The sequence below is a fragment of the Cibotium barometz genome, chromosome 1 (assembly GCF_041138505.1).
Source record: "Cibotium barometz isolate CiBa-2024 chromosome 1, ASM4113850v1, whole genome shotgun sequence".
Lineage (NCBI taxonomy): Eukaryota > Viridiplantae > Streptophyta > Polypodiopsida > Cyatheales > Cibotiaceae > Cibotium > Cibotium barometz.
Window position 1 is genome coordinate 293,995 of NC_141046.1, and position 23,384 is coordinate 317,378.

At 44.8% G+C, this 23,384-nt stretch overlaps 1 protein-coding gene across 1 annotated transcript in view; it reads right to left on the reverse strand.

The window, feature by feature from the left end:
• LOC147641488 (4-alpha-glucanotransferase DPE2-like) overlaps positions 1-23,384 on the reverse strand; it is a 70,548-nt gene that overhangs the window by 32,477 nt on the left and 14,687 nt on the right. Inside the window, exons 2-8 of the mRNA XM_086782838.1 lie at positions 19,238-19,379; positions 18,829-18,884; positions 18,593-18,720; positions 18,279-18,405; positions 17,950-18,146; positions 17,603-17,681; positions 17,420-17,458 (exon numbers count right to left, since the gene is read on the reverse strand). Of these exons, the coding sequence (XP_086638964.1) occupies positions 17,420-17,458; positions 17,603-17,681; positions 17,950-18,146; positions 18,279-18,405; positions 18,593-18,720; positions 18,829-18,884; positions 19,238-19,379 (768 nt within the window). The remainder of the gene's footprint in view (positions 1-17,419; positions 17,459-17,602; positions 17,682-17,949; positions 18,147-18,278; positions 18,406-18,592; positions 18,721-18,828; positions 18,885-19,237; positions 19,380-23,384) is intronic.

The following is a 23,384-nucleotide window of genomic DNA, read 5'->3' on the forward strand; positions in this document are numbered from 1 at the left end:
ATCAAACCCCCGCTCATTCCAGAGAGTTTCTGGATCAAAGAACACAAGCATGCCGTTCAGTAATGGAAAATACGGACGAAAATCATCAAACCACATGGAACGGGGAATACTACATAAGAACTGATGGCGATAATAACTTGACCCATGGAAAAAATGAACGGTTTTAAATTCAATGCGAACAACTATGCCTCAATCATTGGGTAACTGAATAGCGGTGAATTCAACGAGACAATAATCAATGTAAGAGAGTGCATAGGCGTCAACAACCATAATCCAAACGTAAACGGGAACGGAACACGGCGGCGCCACATCGCGATGGATGATTTCAAAATTCCCGGTCTCTAAAAGACCACAAAAAATTGCACGCCTAGCTGGGAGAGGTAATCCAATGATAAATCCATTCATGGAAAACAACATGCTAACAAACAAACAAAACCAAGAGAATCCAAAAGGAAATTGAACACAACAGGATGGCCAAAGTGTTGGTGGAAAGCCAACATGTATTGTTAAACAAAAGAACATAAAGGAATAATAGCAGAAAACAAAAGACAGATAGTCGGCAAACCATCAATATCTGCGTATATTGGTTCTTCTGCTCTGAATCATAAATTGCGCTTTGCGCCATAAGATGTTAACAATTGTGATGTAAAATGACACACTTTCAATATGCCAATTGAATAATAAGTAAGGATAAACGCATAACTATTCGACGGATAACTATATCTAAGGGATAACACTTGCGGGCACTACTTTTTCAGATCACACTCCGGTTATTCTGTCCTTAGAGAACCCCTGGAGGCAGGACAGGCACGCAAGCTCCAAGATTCCAGACAGCCTCATACAGGACCCCAAGATCTACCACAACATAGAGCAGATATGGGCGGGACTAGATTTTATTTCAAGCTCTGCCGCATGCACCTTGGATGTGGGCCTAGGTGAGATCAGCAGCTTTCTACAAGAGGCAGCCCAGAGAAAACTAGAGGGATTTCACAAGCAGGAGAGGAGTCTGAGGATTTCTCTTTAGCAGCTCCAGGAGAGTTCCCAAGATAGCCCTTGGATTTATTGGCATATATTCTATGACTTATGCCACTTATGATATGAGTAGTGCCACTTATGATATGAGTAGTGCCACATGTGGACATGGGCTAACCAAGGGCACTTTTCTCCCTTTGGGTTTTCCCCCTTGGATATTAGATGTGAAAGGACACCACACTTATTATGTGCATTTTTATATTGTGGAGTCAACTCACTTGCTCCACATCTTTGTATGCTATCATCTTTGAGTAGCTATCACCATCTCTCTCACACTCTTGAGAGCTTGCGGCTGTGTGTGTGTGTGTGTGTGTGTGTTCTCTGATTCCTTGAAACCCTAAACCCCAACAAGATTGAGAGTCAGCTTGCTGCCACCCGTACAAAGATCAGATCCATTGAAGAGAGGAGGGTGGAGTACAAATACCATGCCAAAGCTTCCTTTTGGACCCAGGCCGACGATAGAGCCAGGGGGGATTTCTTTGAGACAGCTAGCCCCCACAAGACGAGAGATGGCATTCGCAGGTTATGGAGCTATTGTTTCTGATACCCACCCCCCCCCCCCCCATGTGAGCCATTGCCACAGATTTTTTCCGATCCCTTCTCACTAGTGTCCCATTATCTCCACAAGTGATGGACACACGCGAGAGGGTTTGGCAGCACACGAGAGAGGTGGTCCTCCCCGCTCTTCGATCCTTCTTATTGACTCCATTCACTGCACAGGAGCTAGCGAAGGCATTGACGGCTCTTCATAGGGGCAAATGCCCAAGGGTGGACAGGCTAGAGATCCGACAATGGAGACCCATCACCCTTCTTGGGACCGCCTACAAGATTTTGGCCTAGGCCATTAGCATGAGGCTTCAGCCTTTTCTCCCTGACTTGATCCATGACACTCAGAAAGGTTAGGTTCAGGATCGGAGCATTATGGACAACATCTTCACCTTCCGAGAGGTGACAGCTTCGACCAGGATACGACAACAGGACCTCATAAGTGCTACTCCTCAACTTTGAGAAAGCTTATGATAGGGTAGATTGGAGCTTTCTGGAGGGCACGATGAGCCGAATGGGGTTCCCCGTGGAGTGGATCCATGGTGTTTCAGGACTTTACTCAACCTCTCACAGTCAGGTTCTCATTCAGGGAGCCCGCGGAGACAGATATCTCCTCTCCCGCTCAGTCCGGCAGGGCTGTCCTCTGGCACCTTATCTTTTCTTATTCGTCGTCGAGGTCATGAGCAGTTTTCTCTCAACGGCTCCAGGGACTGCGTCTCCCCCTCCGTACTCAGGAGGAGCTGGTAGACTCAAAGCTCGCAGATGATACAACGCTTACCTATCTACAGACGTGGGGAATCTCCAGCGATTCGCTAAGGCGATTGAGATCTTATCTCGCGCATCAAGAGTGCAGGTCAACTCGCACAAAGTTGTGTAGCTTCTGGGTAGGCTCTGTACCCGCCCCAACTTAGTGCCCAATTGAGTCTTTTCTAGTGGATCCCGAGGGGCAATTCACTTCGCTATCTTGGATGTCAAGTTGGCATCGATATTTCTCTGGAGCAGCAACTCGCCCCCGGAAGAAGCTTTTGTACTGGAGCTCTGCGAGGCTCTCCCTTGCTGGTAGAGTGGTGGTGGCAAACTAGGTCCTACTTGCCACCATATGGTACATTACTTCTTGTTGGCCCTTTTCCCGAGCATGTATTGGTCAGGTGCAGCAGTTGATCTGAAACTTCTTATCAACTGTCAGCGAACTGGAGGCATGCCAAGGCCAAGGTGTCTTGGAGAGTAATCATTCAGCCACGACGTAGAGGGGGCCTAGGTATCAATAACCCTGCGATTCAAAGCCGCACCCTGTTGGGCAAGCTGATTGTTAGAGGATTCCTTCCTGGTGGCGAGCCCTGGAAGGACTTCCTCTTGGCCCGGATTTCAGCCCGCACCCCGAGTCTAGGGGGCCATTGGCCGTAGAGTACCAGATGGATCTTCACAGAGAGTGGGCCCGTGGATTTGGCCCTGCTTTTGAGGACAAATTTGCAGCCAGCCTACTCCGAGCTTGGGATCACCTCAAGCCAACCCTTAGACAACTAGCTCCGATTGCTTTAGAGGAGCGTCTTCGACAACCATTGATCTGGAACCCCTTGATCCGTTACCCAATGGCCATATGTTGGGGCCTAACCTCATGTATCATGGGACGCATTGAGCTTAGGACCTTCCGCACGTTTAAATCAAGATCTTGTTCTTAATCAGGCTTAGGGTTGTGGATCAGTACAGCAAGGCTTCCGCACATGCAACATTGGTATCAGAGCATTCAAGCTCAACCCACTAAGCATAGTCCCAAGGAAGGTGTAGGGTTCCCGCATAAGAATACAACAGGGTAGCAGATGGAGTGGTCTGCAACAACAGGCAAAGCTACAGGAAGCATTCCTTGAGGGTATGTACGCATAACCAGTACATCACTAAGCTCCTAGATTAGTTCCAAAGGCCTAGCAACAAGCATGATCAGTTCCAACATGTGACCCACCGTTGTGTTAAGGAAAAGCAAGCATGGGGACAGTAGTGGAACAGATGCTCAATTCTTCAGCAAGACTTGGGATTGGAGATTACAAGTGAAAGGTGTTCACTGACAAAAATATCAATCAGAGTCAAAGTCAATTAAAGTAGTATTCCAAGGAGGAAGGAAGACAGAGTGTCCACTGTTGGAAATTTAGGGACACTTCTCGGGAGGTCACCCATCCCAATAATGTTCACGCCACTGCACGCTTAATGTCTACAACTCTATCCCTTCCAAGCCATGAAAATTGATGGAGAAGGGATGCGAATGACCCTAGTCTTCTATTACTTATAGATGATCTCATTGCTTGGGACTCTATGCATGTGGGATGTAGGCAGCTAGGCCACAACCTTCCAACACCCTCCCTCAGCGGCCAAGGCGTAGCGCACCCAAAGGCTCTGATGATATGGGGCTTAGAGGCTTCTCGCACAGTCAGTGATGTCAAGGTTGGTATCCTTAGGATTTATCCACACAGCCTTCTTTTTGGCCCGTGATTACACCCGACATGGTAGCAAGCTTGTCCATCCACTCATACACACATTTGGCCTTCGTTCATCTCCAGTTCATCTCCATCGAGAGGAATTGGCAAGTCATCCAACTCCACTAATAACATCCCAACATGCCCTCCCTAGTTCTCATACCATGGTGGAAATTGGGGACCACTTCCCGGGAGGTCAGCCGTCCCAGTAGTGTTCACACCACAATGCGCTTAACCTCTACCACTCTAATCCCTTCCAAGCCATGAAAATTGGTGGAGGAGGGATGAGAATGGCCCTAGTCTTCTATTACTTATAGATGATCGCATTGCTTGGGACTCTATGCATGTGGGATGTAGGCAGCCAAGCCACGACCTTCCAACATCCACCCCATCATCAAGTTTAGCAGGAGGGAATGTCACATGCATGCCCGTGCCATGGCTAATCTTCGACATGAATAGCATTAATCCTTGATTAAGTCACCATTTAGCATCAGTATTAGCTTCATCATCGTGACCATCATCAGAGTCATAATCAGTAGTAGCATCATTCATCAACAGTACATGATCATCATCATCATCACCATCATTAGCATCATCATCATCATCTTTAGAAGCATGGGAAAGGGCATGGAAACATGTCGGCAGCAGCAGCAGCCAGCATGGGGACCTATGCAACCTGTCGCCAGCACCCTTGTGAAGGCCAACAGAAAAGGGGGAAAAAAAGCACAGCATTTAAGTCAATCAAATATCGTGAACTTTTGTGCAGTAAGCTGGCCGACAGCAGTCCTACTAGCCGACCAGCTTCCTAGCACATATATTATAGCACAAGTCAAAATTCAAGTCATACATTAAACAATTCATTCATTCATCATCAAGGTCGTGAGTAGAAGAGTATGTAGGCCACAGGTCAAGGCCTCACCCTTGGTACATATATTAAGCCAACTTTTTGTGCCATATAATACAAAGAAAACCCTGACACCAATCTCTCTCTTCTTCTCACTCCTCTATCTTAATCAGATTTAAATCAGTATATTGCTATACTCATCCACAGCCCTAAGCCTGATTAAGAACAAGGTACTGATTTAAGTTGTACTCATCTACAACCCTAAGCCAGATTAAAAACAAGATACTGATTTAAGCATAATTAAGACAAAGGAGAGAGAAGAAGAGATAGAGATTGGTGTCAGGGTTCTTGTATTTTTATATGGTAAAAAAAGGTTGCATAAATGCTTGTACATGTTTGAGCCTTGGTCAACACCATAGGGCTGACACTTGGGCCTTGGCTCACCTAGTATATAGTTCCTAAGCTTTGGCGAGGCGCTCCTTTACTGACTCAATGATTTCTGAAAATATTTCTATAGTCTTGTTGGCCTCCAAGGAAGGAGACACCATTCTCATAAGAAGTGACAAGAAACCGCTGCCAAAAGCTGCCTCATAAGAAGTCCGACCAATACTGGATGAGTGAGTATCATTGACGGTTGCCTATACCAAAGGAAGATCCCACTTCAACTGTTGATCATGTCAATACAATACCACTTGAGAACATTAAATATCAATCGATTGTATATTTGTGTTTGGTTGTCTGACTATGGATGGAATGCGCTGGACAACTATAACTTGGTCCCAAAGTTGTCGAATGATGCTCTCTAGAAATGTGAAGTAAACTTTGGATCCCTGTCAAATGTAAGGTCATTGGTAAACCACATATCGGGTACCAAAGGCGAAGAAACAAGCGAATGATATCTTCTGTTGTGGCATTTGCTTGCATGGAATTGGCATACAAAATTTATTGAATCGGTCACCAACCCTCATGCATTGTGTTGGATGCAAATGCTGCTAGAAGTGGTCCTACAAAATCCATGCTAATATCCTAAAAATGTCCTTCTGGAACCAGCAAAGGCTATAGCAACCTTGCTTGCTTCGTATGAGGAACCTTAACCTTTTGGCAAATCTAACATGATTGGACATGTTGATAGACATCCCTTCTCATTTTTGGCCAATGAAATGAACACTCAACTTCTCCTATGTACTGTTGATACTAAAATGAACGCTCTAACTTCTCCTATGTACTGTTGATACTGTGGTGACCTCAGACAAGAGTAATGGGCATCTTGACGAAGTGCACGTCGCTTTTTCCTTAGTATGCATAGCCAGTTCTTGTAAAACAACTAATCATCTTGGATGGTATAGTGACCCAGTTCTGACTGAAGAGCCAATCTATACTGAGTCCCGAATTCCAAAGAATCCTCGTATTATGCCTTCATATTGTCTAAATCCTACACGGGGTTGTTTTTGTCAAGGATGTCTTCAATCATACCTCCAAACTGCTGGAAAATCTGGCTCCACCCTTGTATGTCACTCCATTGGGCACTAGGCATGGTTTACAGCCATTTAAGTGCTTGATAATCCATCTTAACTGTAAATTCCCTCCCATTAAGGAAAGGTTTCCAATGCTTAAGAGCCGTCATCACTCCCAATAACTCTGTCATATACTAAGTAATTCTTCTCCGCGTCCAATTTCCGACTGTAATAAGCCACTAAGCGCCCTTCCTACTCGAGGACAGCTCCTATGGCTAAATTGTTGGCATCCGTAATCACCTCAAAAGGATCATCCCATGAAGCCAACTTGAGAACCAAAGAGTCGGATGCAACTTTCTTCATTGCATGGAATGCCTGGAGTGCTTTTCCAGCAACGGACACTTTTTGATGACACGTCTTCACGCCCTTGAGCAGGTCTATAAGAGGTGCTGCAAGGTCGGAAAAATTGTCCATGTGGAAACATCCCATTCGAGAATCGCCCTTACCTTTTCAAGGTCAAGGCTAATACCGTATGCACTCGTGCCATATCCCAGATAGTGGATTTCCACTACTCCAAACTCGCTCTTCTTTGCATTGATATAGAGCTCATTGTCCCGCAATAGTTGCAAGACCTTTTCAAGGTCCCGCTCATGCTGCTCTGCAGTGATAGAAAAGATGAGTATATCATCTAAAAAGATGAACATGTTAGAAGTCATCTCCTGTCTTTATGAGACACCAAGGCCTCTGTTGTGGGTGTGCCCGCCCTTGTAGATGCTTTTCTCATTTTCCCTCACTCCCCGTATTTTTCCCATTTTTCTTGGCTTGGGTGGATGCCCAGTGTTAGCAGGAGGGCCCATGAGTTGGCCGACTGATGCTTCAGGTCCACGACCTCTCACATGTGCTGGCCGACTAGTTGTCTTGGCTGGTCGTGGAGGTTCAGGGCGTGTCGGCTGCCCTTCTACAGGCCGACTGCATCATTGGGGCCATATAAAATGGCCCCACAGCCCCTTGCCATTGTTGTATCATTATTCGGGATCTTCTTTGTGTATATAGAGCAGAGTTACACAACTTTATCTCTCTCTCTCTCTTGTGCTGTTTTTCTGCATTGCATTTGCTCGTGTTCCCAGATTTGGTCATCATCTCTACTGTGCATTCTGACATGGTTCAGAGCCATAGGCTCTTGATAGTTCTTGGGTGTTGTGTGAGCAAGAGGGAGACTTGTGTTGCTGATCGGTGGACTGTTCGGGAAGAGGAGAAGCAAGAGGACGGCGGGCTGATTTGCTGGACAGCTGTAGGCATATGCTCACTTATGGTAGTGCTATGTGTGAACAAGGCTTAACCAAGCGCACTTTTTCCCATGTGGTTTTTCCCCTTGGATATCAAGTGTGAAAGGACACTCTACATATAATATTTTGTACTTCTATATTATATGGATGTGGCACACATGCAAGGGTAGACTTGCATTTTGTGGCTACCACACTTTTGGCTCTCTCTCTCTCTCTCTCTCTCTCTCTGTGTGAGCTTCTCCATCCTGCACCTAACCCTAATGTGCAGGTTTGTGGTGAGTGTGTGAGTCCAACACCAACAATTGGTATCAGAGTTGGGGGCTGCCTGTGGATTTCTATCCCTGAAATCTGCAGCAAACTGTGAATTTCCGTCGGCCAAATCCGTCGCTTGCAGATTTCCATGGAGGTTGCAGACTCCATCCGTCGCCTGCCCTCCGGCGCCCAGCCCAGTCAGCCGCCTCCGCCCAACCCTGCCGGGGGTGTTACTGCGCAGGCAACCACCTCCGCCCAGCCCAGCTGGCTGCGGTACTGCCCAAGCGGCCGCTGCCGCCACCTCTGCGCGCCTCTTGACCGGCAGCACTAGTGTGCCCATCAGCGCCGCCGCCCAGCACAGCCTCCGCCCGCCATCGGCCGTCCCTTCTCCACCGCCCAGAGCCCACGTCCGCCACCCAGGTCCTCCGTCCGCCGCAGCTCAGTGCCCAAGCCCTCTGTCCACCCGTTTTCGCCTCTTCTCGCTTGCAGTTCGTCCGCCTGCACATCATTATTGCCCCTCCACGTGCAGGTACTTGTTTTCCAAGGTACTTACATGTTCGAAATAAATAAACAAAAAAAAGGGGAAAAAGCTTTGCAGGCACTCTGCTCCAGGTTCAACAAATTTTGGGGGATTGCCAGGAAAATTTGAAAACTTGCAGGTGATTCAAGGTTCAGGCAATTTGGGGGATTTCTCAATTTGAGGCCAAATTGAAAAATTGGACATGTTGCTTTGCTTGCAATTTGGGGGTTTTCCAAATTGAGGTCAAAATCAACAAATTGAGCCTCTTTTAGTTGCAAAAATTTGGGGTTTTTGTGAAAATTGGCCAATTAACTACACATTGACGCAATCGGAGTGCATAAAAATTAGAGTTTTTCAGATTGGAGCATGTAATTGGGCATTACAGCTGTGATTTGTCGCATATGTATACATTGTGTGTAATTGGACAATTTGGTGCAGGTTTACACTTGCTTTGGTTTGCAAGCAAACATTTGCACAGGACATTTGGTTGCCTGGCAGTGCACATTGGTGCTTGGTTTGCTTGCAGGTATATTTTGTTGACATTGCTATAGATGTATTTGGTGTGCTCACCCAGGAGGACAAGTTGGATGGATCTAACTACTCCCTCTAGAGTTTCATGATCCGTAATTTGCTGGTAGCCAAAGGGCATCGGGGCATCGTGTGGGGTGATGGCACACGCCCACTTACCATACAACCAGCCACGCCTCAAAGGGGAGGTGCTCCAAGAGCTCCTGAAGTAGAACCAACTCCCACACAAGAGCAGAAGAGATGAGACTCTAGGGATGCACAGGCCATGTCATTGATAGCCCTTTCAGTGAAAAGGACTATTATTCCGCACATTCGTTCTTGCAAGACATCGAAGCTTGCATGGGACACATTGGAAGCAATGTATCAAGTACTCAACGAGGCAAGAGTTGCCTACTTGAAGAGGCAATTGGATCTTCTTTCTATGGATGAGGGTGATTCCATGGCAGATCATCTCACCAAAGTGAAAGATTTGCAGGAACAATTGCTCAACATTGATGAGGTTATCCCAGACAGACAGCTGGTCACCAACACTCTTCATTCTTTACCACCTTCCTATTTGGGCTTTCACACCTCTCTCAACCTCTCTATGAGAGGAGGTGGTGATCCCGTCACTTTTGAAGAGCTGGTGGGTTTACTCTTCCTGGAAGAGCAAACTTAGCGAGCAACCGTGGTGGAGACAAGGCATTTATAGCCAAGGATAAGGGTAAAGCAAAGAGCTTTAAGCAAGGGGGACAACAGTCTAGCAAGGCTGGTATTGGACAGCCCTCTTCTGGTGGTGAAAAGTCTGACAAAGGGGATGCAAACAAGCCCAAAAAGAAGGGCAAATGTCACTACTGCCATAAGCCTGGACACTACATCAGTGAATGTAGGAAACGGATTGCAAAAGAGAAAAGAAAAGAAGCAGGCAATGCAATAGCAGACTCTTCTGATGACAAAGCACAGCAATCAGCTAATGTAATTCAAGAAGAGTACACTTTTTTGGTCACATGCACTAGTGACACACCAAGTGCTTCAGACAATGATATGTCTTGCATTGCATCTAACAGACAGGATGTAACATGGTATTTTGATAGTGGTGCTTCGAGCCACATCACTTCATGCAAAGATGTATTTCAGCACTTGGTTTATGCTTCAAAAGGCCGCACTGTATCATGTGCAGATCATACCACATATCCAGTAAAGGGAATTGGCAATGTCATACTTATTGCAGCCAATGGTGCCAATATATGTATGAAAAATGTATTGTATGTTCCAGGCATAAAGAAAAATCCGTTCTCCGTCTCAGCCATAAACGACCAAGGTTTAAAGGTTGAATTTGAAGATGGGAAGTGTTTGGTAAAAGACCCATCAAAGGGTTATGAAATAGTCACTTCTGGAACACGATACAAAGGCTTGTATAAGCTGGACAGCTATGACAAGCGTACTTATGATGCAAATACAGTGGCTGCCCACAGTCGTCGTGCTATGCATGATGCAGAGCTATGGCATGCTCGTTTTGGGCATGTAAATTTTCAGAGTTTGATGCGTATACAGAAGCATCATATGGTTGATAATATGCCGCCTCTTGAGTCTCCGATAAGACATGTATGTGGGGGGTGTATTTTGGAAAAGATGCAACGAAAACCATTCCCCAAAGATGGAGCTATTAGAGCTGAAAGTAAATTACAGCTCATACATAGTGATGTATGTGGTCCAATGCGGACACCATCCATAGGGGGGCATCTTTACTTCGTCACATTCATTGATGATTACTCTTGGGTTTACCCTTTGAAAGCGAAAACAGAGGTGTTTGCATGCTTTCGACACTTTGTAGCAATGGCTGAAAATATGTGTGGATGTAAAGTCCAAACACTCCGCTCAGATAGAGGTGGAGAATACATGTCAAATGCATTCAAGGATTATATGCTTCAAAAGGGTATCAAACACCAATGTTTTGTGCCTTATACACCGCAGCAGAATGGTGTAGCTGAAAGGAAAAATAGATCTCTCATGGATATGGCAAGATGCATGGTGAAAGCACAAAAGTTGCCTCACAATTTTTGGATGGAAGCTATAATGTGTGCAACTCATGTATTGAACAGGTGTCCAACAAAAGCTATGAAAACCATAACACCATTGGTTTTGTAGTTCCTGGTGAGGAACATAAAGTACGCAGGTTACACAAAGCATTGTATGGGTTAAAGCAAGCTCCAAGAGCTTGGTATGATAAAATACATGCTCATCTGACCAGCCAAGGTTATGTGAATAGTCCAGCTGGAAGCACATTGTATGTGAAGAAAACCGGTGCCAATATTCTCATAGTCATCTTGTATGTAGATGACATGCTCATTACAGATACTAGCAAAGCACAAATTTCAAATTTCAAAGCTGATTTGAAAGCTGAATTTGATATGTCAGATTTGGGACCTTTACACTACTATCTTGGCATACAATTTATGCATACAGATGATAGCATTGTTATGCAGCAAACTAAGTACATAAAAAGTTTGCTAAAAAGGTTTCACATGGATGAATGTAAGCCCATTTCTACTCCAGTAGAACCAGGTGTACGGCTTACTATGCATGATATTGGAGAGCCTTTTGAGATTGGCATTTACAACCAAGCAGTGGGATGTCTCATTTACTTGTGTAACACGAGGCCAGACATATCTTTTGGGGTGTCTGTAATTCATGCACACCCCAGGCACAAAGCATTGGCAAGCAGTCAAACGCATATTTCGTTATCTTCAAGGTACCCTGGATCTTGGTTTGTTCTATCCCAAGGGGGGCAGCTTGCAGCTTTATGCACATAGTGATTCAGATTGGGCTAGTGATTATGATAACATGCAATCCACCAGTGGGAATTGTTTTTTTCTTGGTAGTTCATGCATATCTTGGTTGAGTAAAAAGCAACCCACTGTTGCCACATCTACTTGTGAGACTGAGTACAGGGCAGTCTTCACAGCTATAGTAGATTGTGTATGGTTGAGGAGATTATTGGCTGATCTTCGTGAGTGTCAGCAGACACCCACCACCATTCTCATCACTGATAGCCAAAGTGCTATGGCCGTGGCACGAAATCCAGTATTTCATGCACGTACCAAGCACATTGAGATTCATTATCACTATGTCAAAGAGAGGTTACATGCAAGGGAGATCAATTTATCTTACTGCCCTACACAGGATAATGTCGCAGATCTATTCACAAAGGCTTTACCTTGAGAAAAGTTTGATGCTCACTTATGGTAGTGCTATGTGTGAACAAGGCTTACCAAGGGCACTTTTTCCCATGTGGTTTTTCTCCTTGGATATCAAGTGTGAAAGGACACTCTACATATAATATTTTGTACTTCTATATTATATGGATGTGACACACATGCAAGGATAGACTTGCATTTTGTGGCTACCACACTTTTGGCTCTCTCTCTCTCTCTCTCTCTCTCTCTCTCTCATTTCTGTGTGTGAGCTTCTCCATCCTGCACCTAACCCTAATGTGCAGGTTTGTGTGTGTGAGTGTGTGAGTCCAACACCAACAACAACCACTTGCAGGTGTAAGTTCTTCTTTGTTCCCACCCACCCACCCTTTCTTCAGAGTACATCCCCGCAATGGCAGATTTGTTAGAGATGACCGAGAGGCATGTGAAGATCCATCCCTACACTCCCCACGTTTCCGATGGGCCGTCAGTTGGACGGGAACAACTACGGCATATGGAAGGTTATGATGGAATCTGTTCTCGAGTCTTATGACCTTGCTGATTTCATCGTTGTTGGGGTTCCACGGCCGGAAGTAGAGGAAGGGGAGTTACCGTCGATTTGTAAGGACCGGGAGACACAGGCACAGTTGTGAGATCGTGTCAACACCAGGGTCCGTTCATTTATCTTCCTGAACTGCACACCGCAGGTAATCAATCATGTAAAGCATATGACGCTGGCCAGAGGTATATGGCAGCATTTGGCGTCTCTTTACAACAGGGTATCGCCCATGAACAGGATTTCCCTGGAAGTACAAATGCAGGTTATGCAAAGTCGTCAACGATGCGGGAGTATATTAACAAGCTACAGGCTCTTCAGCAAGAAGTTCTGCAGGCTGGGAAGGAGATATCATCAGAGGACATGGCCATAACATTGCTGTCGCATTTGCCCTCTCATCAGTACTCAGCATTTTACTCGTCTTTGATTACCAATGGCAGGCTCCGCACCATCAAGTGGGAGGAGCTTGTGCCCATGGTCTTGGACCAGGAGGAATGATTCACGAATCCTCCACAGGGCAGAGGTTCGGAGGCCTTAACTGGCCAACGATCGAAAGGCCGTAACTCGGGCAAAGGGAAGGCTTCATCGGAGAAGTCTTCTGAGAAGAAGTCTGACGCTGACCGCAAGAAACTAAAGGCAAAGAGGACCTGTAATGATTGTGGCGAGAAAGGCCACTATTGGAGGCAGTGTCCCAAGCGGAAGACCGAGAAGGGTGAAGATTCCTCAGCAGCAATCATGAAGACTCCGGCTTTTGTGCACTTGGAGGTGATGGACACCGATGTTTCATTTTCTTCAGGCAAGCAGGAGGTTGGAGGACTCTCCGCAGCGGATACTCGGGAGTGGATTCTAGACAGTGGTGCTTCTAGGCACATGACTCTTTCCCGTTCAGATTTACAGGATCTCTGCAGGTATTCTGGTCACATTCTTACTGGGGATACATCCACTATCCCAGTTCACAGTGAGGGCAGGTTGGACATAGTTCCCGATGGCAAAGGGAGGAAGCATTCCTCCCAGGTGTTGTATGTTTCGGCACTTGGTTTTCATCTGTTGTCAGTGCATCAGGTTTGCAAGACTAGCGTACGGGTGGAGTTTGATGAGCATTTTGTTGCTCTTCGGGACAAGGCAACAGGCCAGGTAGTTTGGAAAGGCGGAGTGGAGAATGGAGTTTACAAGCTTTCAGCACTCTCTCTCCCAGGTCCTCAAGTTTGTGATGAGTGGCGGTCTGGTAATGGCCACTTAAGTGTGGATACGTTGCAAGTGCAGGCTTTCCGAGACCAGATGGAGGATAGCTTGCCAATTGATGGCAGCAGTTGGCAGGAACTTTCCAGTACTGATGTTGGTGGTTCTTGTGTTCGTCAGTCAAAGGAAACTGAACAGGTAACTTAAGCTCTGATGTCTCGTAGTATTCGGGACAAAGAAACTCCTGTAGATGAGGATGTTCTTTCCACGGGGACCTATCGGAAAGCCAGGCAGGTGGCAGTTGTTTACTTGCAGGAGGTGGATTCTCCAGGCTTTGTGGTTCCGGATTCAGAGGGGGTGGTTGACACGTTTCAGAAGGCCTTGCATGGTCTTCAACAGGTTTTTAGGATTTGGCTTTCCACCGTAATAGGTGTTGATCCTTTTGAGCAATGTGATGCCTCTTTGACTCAGAAGCAGAATGGTTCATTGATTTGATTGATGGATACCAGATTGGACGAGAGCTTCCTGATGAGGCAGTTGAGCTCGTGGTTGCAGATGACTCTTTGGGAGGCAGGATTGCATATGTTGTGGTTTCTGCAGCATGAGAAGGATCTTGGTCTCTTTTACACAGGAGGGGGATTGATGGATGGAGTCCGACTCCACGGTTGGAGTGACTCAAATTGGGGAGGAGATCAAGACACAAGGAGATCTACTTCAGGCCCAGGAGCAGTTTTATGGAGCAGTAAGTGGCAGTCATATTTTGCCTTGTCATCGACAGAGGTAGAGTACCGGGCTGCTTGTGATGCTGTTTGTGAGGTTGCAGAGGTTGCATGGCAGGATTGGGCTTCCACTAGAGGAACCCACAGTCATCCAAAGGCACTTTGTTCGTGAACAGATCGTTGCTCAGGACATCTTGCTAGAGTTCTGTTCGACGGAGGACAATACGGTGAACCTCTTCACGAAGTCGCTATCTCAAGCTTTGCTCAAGCGGCACCCCAACTCCCTGTGGTTGGTTTCACAGCCAGGAGCTGAGAGGGGGTGTTAGAAGTCATCTCCTGTCTTTATGAGACACTAGGGCCTCTGTTGTGGGTGTGCCCGCCCTTGTAGGTGCTTTTCTCATTTTTCCTCACTCCACGTATTTTTCCCCATATTTTTTTCATTTTTCTTGGCTTGGGTGGATGCCCAGTGTTGGCAGGAGGGCCCATGAGCTGGCCGACTGATGCTTCGGGTCCACAACCTCTCACATGTGCTGGCCGACTGGTTGTCTTGGCTGGTCGTGGAGGTTCAGGGCCTGTCGGCTGCCCTTCTACAGGCCGACTGCATCATTCGGGCCATATAAAATGGCCCCACAGCCCCTTGCCATTGTTGTATCATTATTCGGGATCTTCTTTGTGTATATACAGGAGAGTTACATGCCTCTATCTCTCTCTCTCTCTCTCTCTCTCTCTCTCTCTCTCTCTCTCTCTCTCTCTCTTGATGTTTTTCTGCATTGCGTTTGCTCGTGTTCCTAGATTTGGTCATCATCTCCACTGCGCATTCTGACAGAACACACACTTTCCTATGACAACCACAAAAACCCTAGGCATCATCTTGTTGAGCGTCGTCGGTGCATTGGTGAGGTCGAATGGCATCACCACAAACTCGTAGTGGCTTCGTTTAGTCCTAAAGGCTGTTTTTTGAATGCCAGCCATAAAGATCCAAACCCGATGATAGCCACTTTGAAGATCTATCTTAGAAAAGAACTTAGCACCATTGAATCACTCAAGAATATACTCTATCATGGGTATTGGGGACCTGTTTGTAACTCTGAGCTTATTGAGTGTCCTATAATCGGGCGGACTTGTCTTTCTTTTGCACAAATAAAATCAATGAAGCAAAAGGCGAGGATGAGGACCGGATGAATCCAACTTGGAATAACTCGGAAAGTTGTTGCTCCAATTCGCCCTCCAATGTCTTAGAAAGGCGATACGGAAACTTACTCGGCCATTCGATCCTAAGAACCAACTCAATGTGATGATCCTCACGAGACGACGAGGTGGGAGATCATCCTTCAACATAATATCTTGATCCTGTGCGAGGAGACCTTCGTTCCTTTGCTTCAAAGGGGTTAACAGTTGAACGATAGACTGTTGGCTACGAACTTAAATCAAAGCACATTCGCTTCCTTTTCTAATGGTTTTTTGGGCCTAGATATGGGAGATGGCTCGGGAACACCATCAACATTTGTGAAAGTGTCCTACCTCCAATCAAGAATAGGTGCATACTCCCTAAACCACTGAATGCCAAGAATCATATCACACCACAAAAGAGGTAGACAATGAAGCTCCACTGAAATGTGTCCTTTTGAACCTTGAACTCAAACTGTTGAGCCTTATTGGAAATATGAGTGTTAAGACCAAGTGTGAACCCGTCCACGTCCAGATAATGGGGTATAAGTATACAACTCCTCTTTTTAGCCAACTGAGAAGAAATGGCACCCTTAGAGTTGCCCATATCGAAGAGGATAATAAATTGTTGTCCCTTCGTTGTGCCATAAGCCCAGATGTCATCAATGACATGCTCCACCAATGGCAAGAACTCCTCCCAAAGAGTTTGATGCTCTTGACAATAACACCAGAACCGGACAACGGGAGCAGATGACATAATCACCTTGAGCTTCTCAAAATATGCTTGCTTAAGCGGAGTCCAACAAAACACCCGATCCTCCTCTATAGCATCTATTCGAGGATTGGTCTTCTGGGCATATTGTTCCACAATATGCTGATAAAAGACTTTAAGGCCAAGAAATCCATGGAGTTCATGCACATTTTTCGGTATGGGACACGAAACAATGGCCGCAATCTTCTCCGGATCCATCGATACACATCCTTGTCCCAAAAAATAAATTTTGACCCATAGCAGGCAGTCAGGCAGCATGCACAGCATTCAGGACAGGCACCTATGCCACATGGTAGTCAGCCAATGGACAGATATCGGCCGGGTCAGAAATAGGTGCAGTCCTCTCCACAAGCCGACACCATCTAAAGTGGCTGACCAACACCTCAAGTGCATATACATACATGCGCCAAAAATCATCAAAATCGTCTACATTTCTCAGCACTAGTTCTGGAACGTTTCTCTTCGAGCGTAGGCTAGCAGGATATCTTCAGCAATGTTTGGGCTATGATTTGACGTCTTCATTTCTCAGTCATCTTTTGTACAAGAGATTCACTTGTAACACTACTTTCTTGTACATAATACAGATCAGTAGTTTAGGACTCGTGTGCATTGTATGTGTTTGATTCCGCTGCTCTTCTTTCTATCTCTGGAGAATTCTAGCACATAGGCACGTGTGTTCTACACACATGGCATCCAACTGCAGTGATGCACGAAACTGTAATATGCTGAGAGGATTCAAGATGCTACTATGCAGAAGGCAGACACATAATTTGGTTCACTTTAAGGTTGTGAGATAACTATGGAGTCCCTTAAACTTGGATAACTTAGATCAAACCCAAATATTGGCATGTTACTCAATGCAGTATGTGCAGGAACAACAGAAATACATTAGATTATTGTTCAATTACACATGTAATCGAGCTCACCTTCAAATCTAGTTTTTCCTTCGCACTCTCAATCTCCTCCTGTACAGAATAATTAGAATGTAAGGCAATGAGACATTGGGATTTTATGGTTAACTACCACATGAATGATGAAATTACCTATACTACATCATGAGATTGATACAAGCTTATCTAAACAAAGACTAAAGAAAGATGAAAGCCAACCGTGATAGACTGAGGCATGTTTTCTGAAAGTTGTTGAAGGCGCAGATAGAGAGGATGCAATGCAAAAACTGATAATGAGCTGCCATTTAAGAACAATAATGAGTATGCAAGAGATCTACAAGTACAAACAGCTCGGCCAAACCATCTCTCACAGAAGAGAGCTGAAGGAAAGTAAACAATACAGCAACATTGTAAATTACTGGACTAGCTGTAGCACAAGTCCCACCTCACTCACTCTTGTCAAATATCAACTCCATGAAACTATAAAAACCTAACTATGAAACCCCAACTCAATCATATTGAACTCTTCACGAAAGAGCTACACAAAGTACCCTTGGGTGTATTACCTGTATGGATAGGAGTCCCACCACATTCTGTTCACTGAGGTGTCATTGACAGGAAGCAATTGAATCAAGTGCAACCCTGCTTCAACAGCAAAATCCACTAACAGTTTTATATCCATAAATTCACCAGCACCCACATCACTCTCGGATCGCAAAGAAAAGACGGGTACGGCAAGACCTGCACCCCTCCATGGATTTTCCTGGAAAAATGTTAAAACAAGATGTTGAAGATTAAGTCGATGCTTATGTTCAGCATCCACGGCAAATTGCATATCCACGGACAACATGCTGTTTAGAAGTTTCTGCTAAAATAGATCCAGCAAAATAAATACCTTGAAATAACCATCAGAAATTATCATCATTACAGGGTGCCTTTTGCTAGCACCATCAAAACACAGCTCTCTGTCCCGACCAATTTCAGGAATAACCTCAGCTTGGTCCTTCACAATGTACTTATATGTGTATTGTGTGTTAAGGGAAGCAAAAAAGAAATTATTATTTAAGAAGATTGACTACTTGCCAAGTCCAGCCCACTACTTGCCACCACAGGAAAAGCAAGCATATTGTCATGAGCTTATGGATTTACTTGCTACATGTAATCATTTAGGTCAGAGAGAAAAAGGTAAAATATCTGTTGATAGGATATCTTAGAGGAAACTCGCTTCTTTTTATCAAACACTCCCCCTGCCAACAAGAGCCCTGCACAGTTGACAGCCTCAATGCTTTTCTAAATACCCAGTTCCCCAATACTGTCACGCTACCAGTCAAGAAGACCTGTAAAGATGTGAAAAAATTTCCAGAAAATCAGAACTCTATTGATCATGAACAACATGTAACATATAAGAGATGACTCTAATACAGAAGAACTCCTTGCCAACTTACTGATTGGCCACTTTGCACCCGTGGACAATGGATTCTAAATTGGACCAGTACAGAATCTGTGTAAAAGAAAAAAGAAAAGACCCAGCTGATTATAACAAGATATTTGCTCACGACTGTGTGCTTGAGACTAACATGATGATACTTTATGACAATAATAAACTTTGCAAGATACATTTCATAGCATCCCATCACTGCAACATCAGCAGCCCAAGCCAAATAATTCGGTTAGAAATATGCTACAAGAAATAGGCACAGCACCCAAGTGTAATCTGCACCTTTTCGTAAACAATCATGGAAGAACTAAAGACAGCCTTGTACACACATTTCACGAGAATCAAACTGAAAGCCTACCCTTATGCCTAGTGGTTTTAAAAATGTAAGAATTAGGTCAGAGCTACATCTAGCACACCTTGTGTGTTCCCAGTGAAGTTTGCATTGGACACGTTGCCTTTCTGCACTAGCTTTCCCTCATCATCATCAGCTGCCTCTTGCTGAAAGATAACACCCTGAAAGGCACTTCTTGAAAGAAAACTTTCTGCAGATGAAGCATCCTACACCATGAACAAAAGGAACATCTTTTATCATCCGCATTCCAAGCTTCAAGGGCATGCTATGCCTTATCAGCTTCAAAAGTTGAACGGAAAAAAAAAAACATACCAAATCACTACTTCAGCACATCTTGTGAATAATCATACGTATATTGATATTCAAGGATATACTAAGCCTTATCAGCTTCAAAAGAAGAATTTTTAAAGAAAATATTACACCACTTCAGCTCATATTGCACAAGTATATGGGAAGCAAATGATGTACACAAATGAAGCCTTTACAGGGCAGGTATAGACAATGAACAGCTGAAAAGCAGCTCGAGGTGGTGGGACAATGGTTTACAGTATTAATGTCCATTTTCTTCTGGTGTTTTTTTACAGGTAGCCTTACTGTCTGCCCCCTACCCATTGTGACCCATAATCATCTCTTGCATCCAGCATCTTACAACCTACTCAGACTCCAAAAAAAAGTTCTTGCCCTAACAAATTGCCCCCCTACCCTTGCATCCTCTTCAACCTTTAACCTCCCCTGCATCTTTTTCCTCTAACTGATTCTATCTTGTTTCCTTCCCTTTACTCTTGCATCCTCTTCAATTTTTAGCCTCCCCTACATCTCTTTCCTCTAACTCTAATATCTTTCTTCCAGTTCCTGTCTCACCCCATGCATTTGCAGTTTGAAGGTCTTATCTCACGACTCATTTCTCACTAGACAAACAAGTGCAGCACACAAATTTGGCATTGTGATATTTGAATTTACAAGCAATCACAAAATAACAACCTTCACACTTGCATGAAACACAAAGGTATGCAACATGGCTTCACACAAAAGATAATTTCATTACTATAGAGATCACGTTTATCAACTGCAGTAGGAAAATAAACCGTGGAAACGTCTTCATAAAAGATCTGGGGAGAAATCAGTTTACTGGACAGTATCAAGCCTTAGCCATAGTCCACATTCAGCCAAAAACCACACCACTAGTGTCTACCATGATCATTAACTTCAACCACTCAACCAAACTAGTCCTGGTGATGTCCTCTGAGGCTCCTCCATCAAAGATAATGGACATCACATGCTCATGCATTGATTCTCAGCACATCACCAAAGAGCAGCTGTCGTATTCGTGGGAGTGGGAGTGGGAGGGGCACAGGATTATCTAGAGCTGCCAAGCCTATTACTGCAGACAAAATGGCTTATTGGCAGCTCCCTTGGCATGGCACGCTTCAGGATTGAGGCGAGGCACCAAGGCTCCCCACTAAGCTTGTCCTTACCATGCTTGGCCTTGGACTGCCCACCCTTATCCTGGCCCTTCTACTGAGGTGGCTGCTACATCCCAGACTTGGAACTTTCCCATGCCTCAAGGGTCCTAGTAATATGAACTACGTCAGAAATCCCACTAGGCTATGTGCATGAGAATCTATAGGCAAGGACGGCTTTAACTCATCCACAAAACCCTAACTGTTTCATGGGCTCAACACTCGTATAGAGTATCAGTAGAAGCTTCCTGAAGCACCCTAGGTAGTTGGTTACTTACTCACCCTAATTCTAAAAGAATTGAAGTATGATTTCCACCTCAAGAGATCACTTTTGTTGCTGAAGAGTTTTCCCTAGCCACCAAACAAGAGAAATCGTGAACCTAGAGACAGATCATAAGTTCCCCCACAAGAAATGCTGCCTACATGAATTTGCTCAGCCAGGAATGATTTGTTTGTAAACTTATTATCCTAAATTCAGAGACATTGTTCACTCATTCTTTATACCAGCCTTAATACCTAAGGAAGACATTTCTCAAAACATTAACAATCTCAACCTCCATGACAAAATCAACGCAACTAGACTATGTACACAAACACAAAAAAGAAAAAATCTTAATTGGTGTAAGATCCTCCTAAAAGATCACCTAAATCACAGGCTAAACACAAGGTTAGGCAAGCTCACCACCCAACCACGGCCCACGTCTGCAGAACTCTCTAGAGCCAAGGGCTAAAGCTAAACCCTGCCAAATCATACCACCACAGCCTGCCCGTAAAGGCCCTCCGCAAGACTATCTGTAATTCGCCATGTCCATGGCAAAAGTACGACTACTCTTGGTCTAGGCACAAACCAACTATCCATCCCTAATGATAATAAGCCATACCTCACTTATATAGTGGTTACTGCTGCTATAAATAACCTATCAATCATAAATAGCAAATATTCATGGATATATAATTATTAGCCTTAGCTACCTATATCAGCCTGCTTACCCATTCCAAGCTCACCACCCAACCATGGCCTATGCTCCCTGAAAGCTTGTACATGATATTTTTCTCCTTGGGTAGTAAAATACTCTAAGAAGGAGCAGACCATTCCGGCCTCTATGTGGTGTCAAAATGTGCATCTCTCTTTTACACTTTTGTGGAATTAAGTGGCATATGTTTGGCTGTGGCCAATTTAAGTGTTTAATTGCATTAATAGTCAAGTGTTTTATGAAACCCCTTCTGCCCACTCGGAGTTACATTGGTATCAGAGCTTTGGTTCTTTGTCATGTGCAAGACATGCACTAACTGACCTCATAGCTAATCCTGAGGAGAGCAACCAGTGTTGCTGTTTGGGCAGGCGATTTGACTAATTGTGGACTTGGAGGGGCTATCCGCCAGCATATACAGAGTGTTCTCCCGTCGGCTGGAGCAAAGGTCAATATTTGTCCAGGTTTGCTGGCTAACCTACAAGCCTATCCACTTACGGAAGCAAGCATGTATTATGAGCAGCATGAGCAGAAGAATGTTTGGCTTATGGATATATGAGTTCGTGTAATCTATTGTGAGAGCAAAGACTTCACTTTTGTGCCTCAACCTATTTATTGGTATTTCGGTTATTCTATCGAAGCCCATAGAAATCTCTTCCGGGTCTGTGAACCCATGGAGATTGCCCGTGAACCAATCTTTTCATCATCGTACCAGCTGATATTTCATGATTGCCCTGTTGTTGGGTGGTAATACTCAAATTGGGCATTGTATGTTACACAATATATTCTCATGGTTATGTATGCTCAAAGCGTTTGTATCTAGATAATCTGCCAAGAGCCCTAGTAAATGTGTGAGTCCCCAAAGGAATAGTGAAAATTATCCTTCGCAATAAAGAAATCCAAGGAGGGGCCCATTCTGGCCCAAATGCCATGGCACCTATGCAAGTTTATTTTAAGCACTATGTGGATGTTTCGAGTTATTTCATTCCATGCAAAGTAATTTGTAGATCGTGATTAAGTGGCCATGTTTAAGTAGTTTTGGCCATGTTTAATGTTACGAATTTCATCATTTTCATCTCCTATGTTGTGAGAGTACGAAGATGGCCGACTCTTTGGCTTCCCGACTCTTCGGCTTCCGCCTAGCCTATTTATAGGCACTGCCCCCCATCGTTCTGATTGATCAGTTTTGAGTGTTTTCCACCCCTACCTTCTACACACAGAGCCCACTCCCTGCCTCAAGCAATTGTATTCAGCTTCTTCATCAATGTTCTCTCACTCACTCTCACTCTCACTCTCACTCTCATGAGATCATGGTTTGACCTACATGGTTTACGGATAGAGGCACTACTACCCTTTCAGTACAATCTGGATTGTCCATTTTTGGATCTCACCTGCTCAGAGCAAAACCGCGTGATCATGAATATCATCAGAGTGGACACAAAGAGGACATGGACTAGCCCCCTTGAGCCCTTAGGCACGAAAATGGCTCATTACAAGAGCCATTTTCTACACCTCTCACCAGATGATTTTATCACCCGCCCGACGTACACGGATGTACACCTATCACATGGGATACGTTGTGCCATTGGACAGATCCGGACCTCATCACACCAACTGCGGGTTGAGACAGGGCGATATGTGCATCAAATCTTGGATGACCACATTTGTCAGCTATGCTACCAAGAGGTAGAGCCAGAGGAACACTACATTTGCCCATGTACAGTCTATTATGAGATCCGAGGGAGATATCACTGCCTCTTCCGAGAGGGTTTTGGGCCGT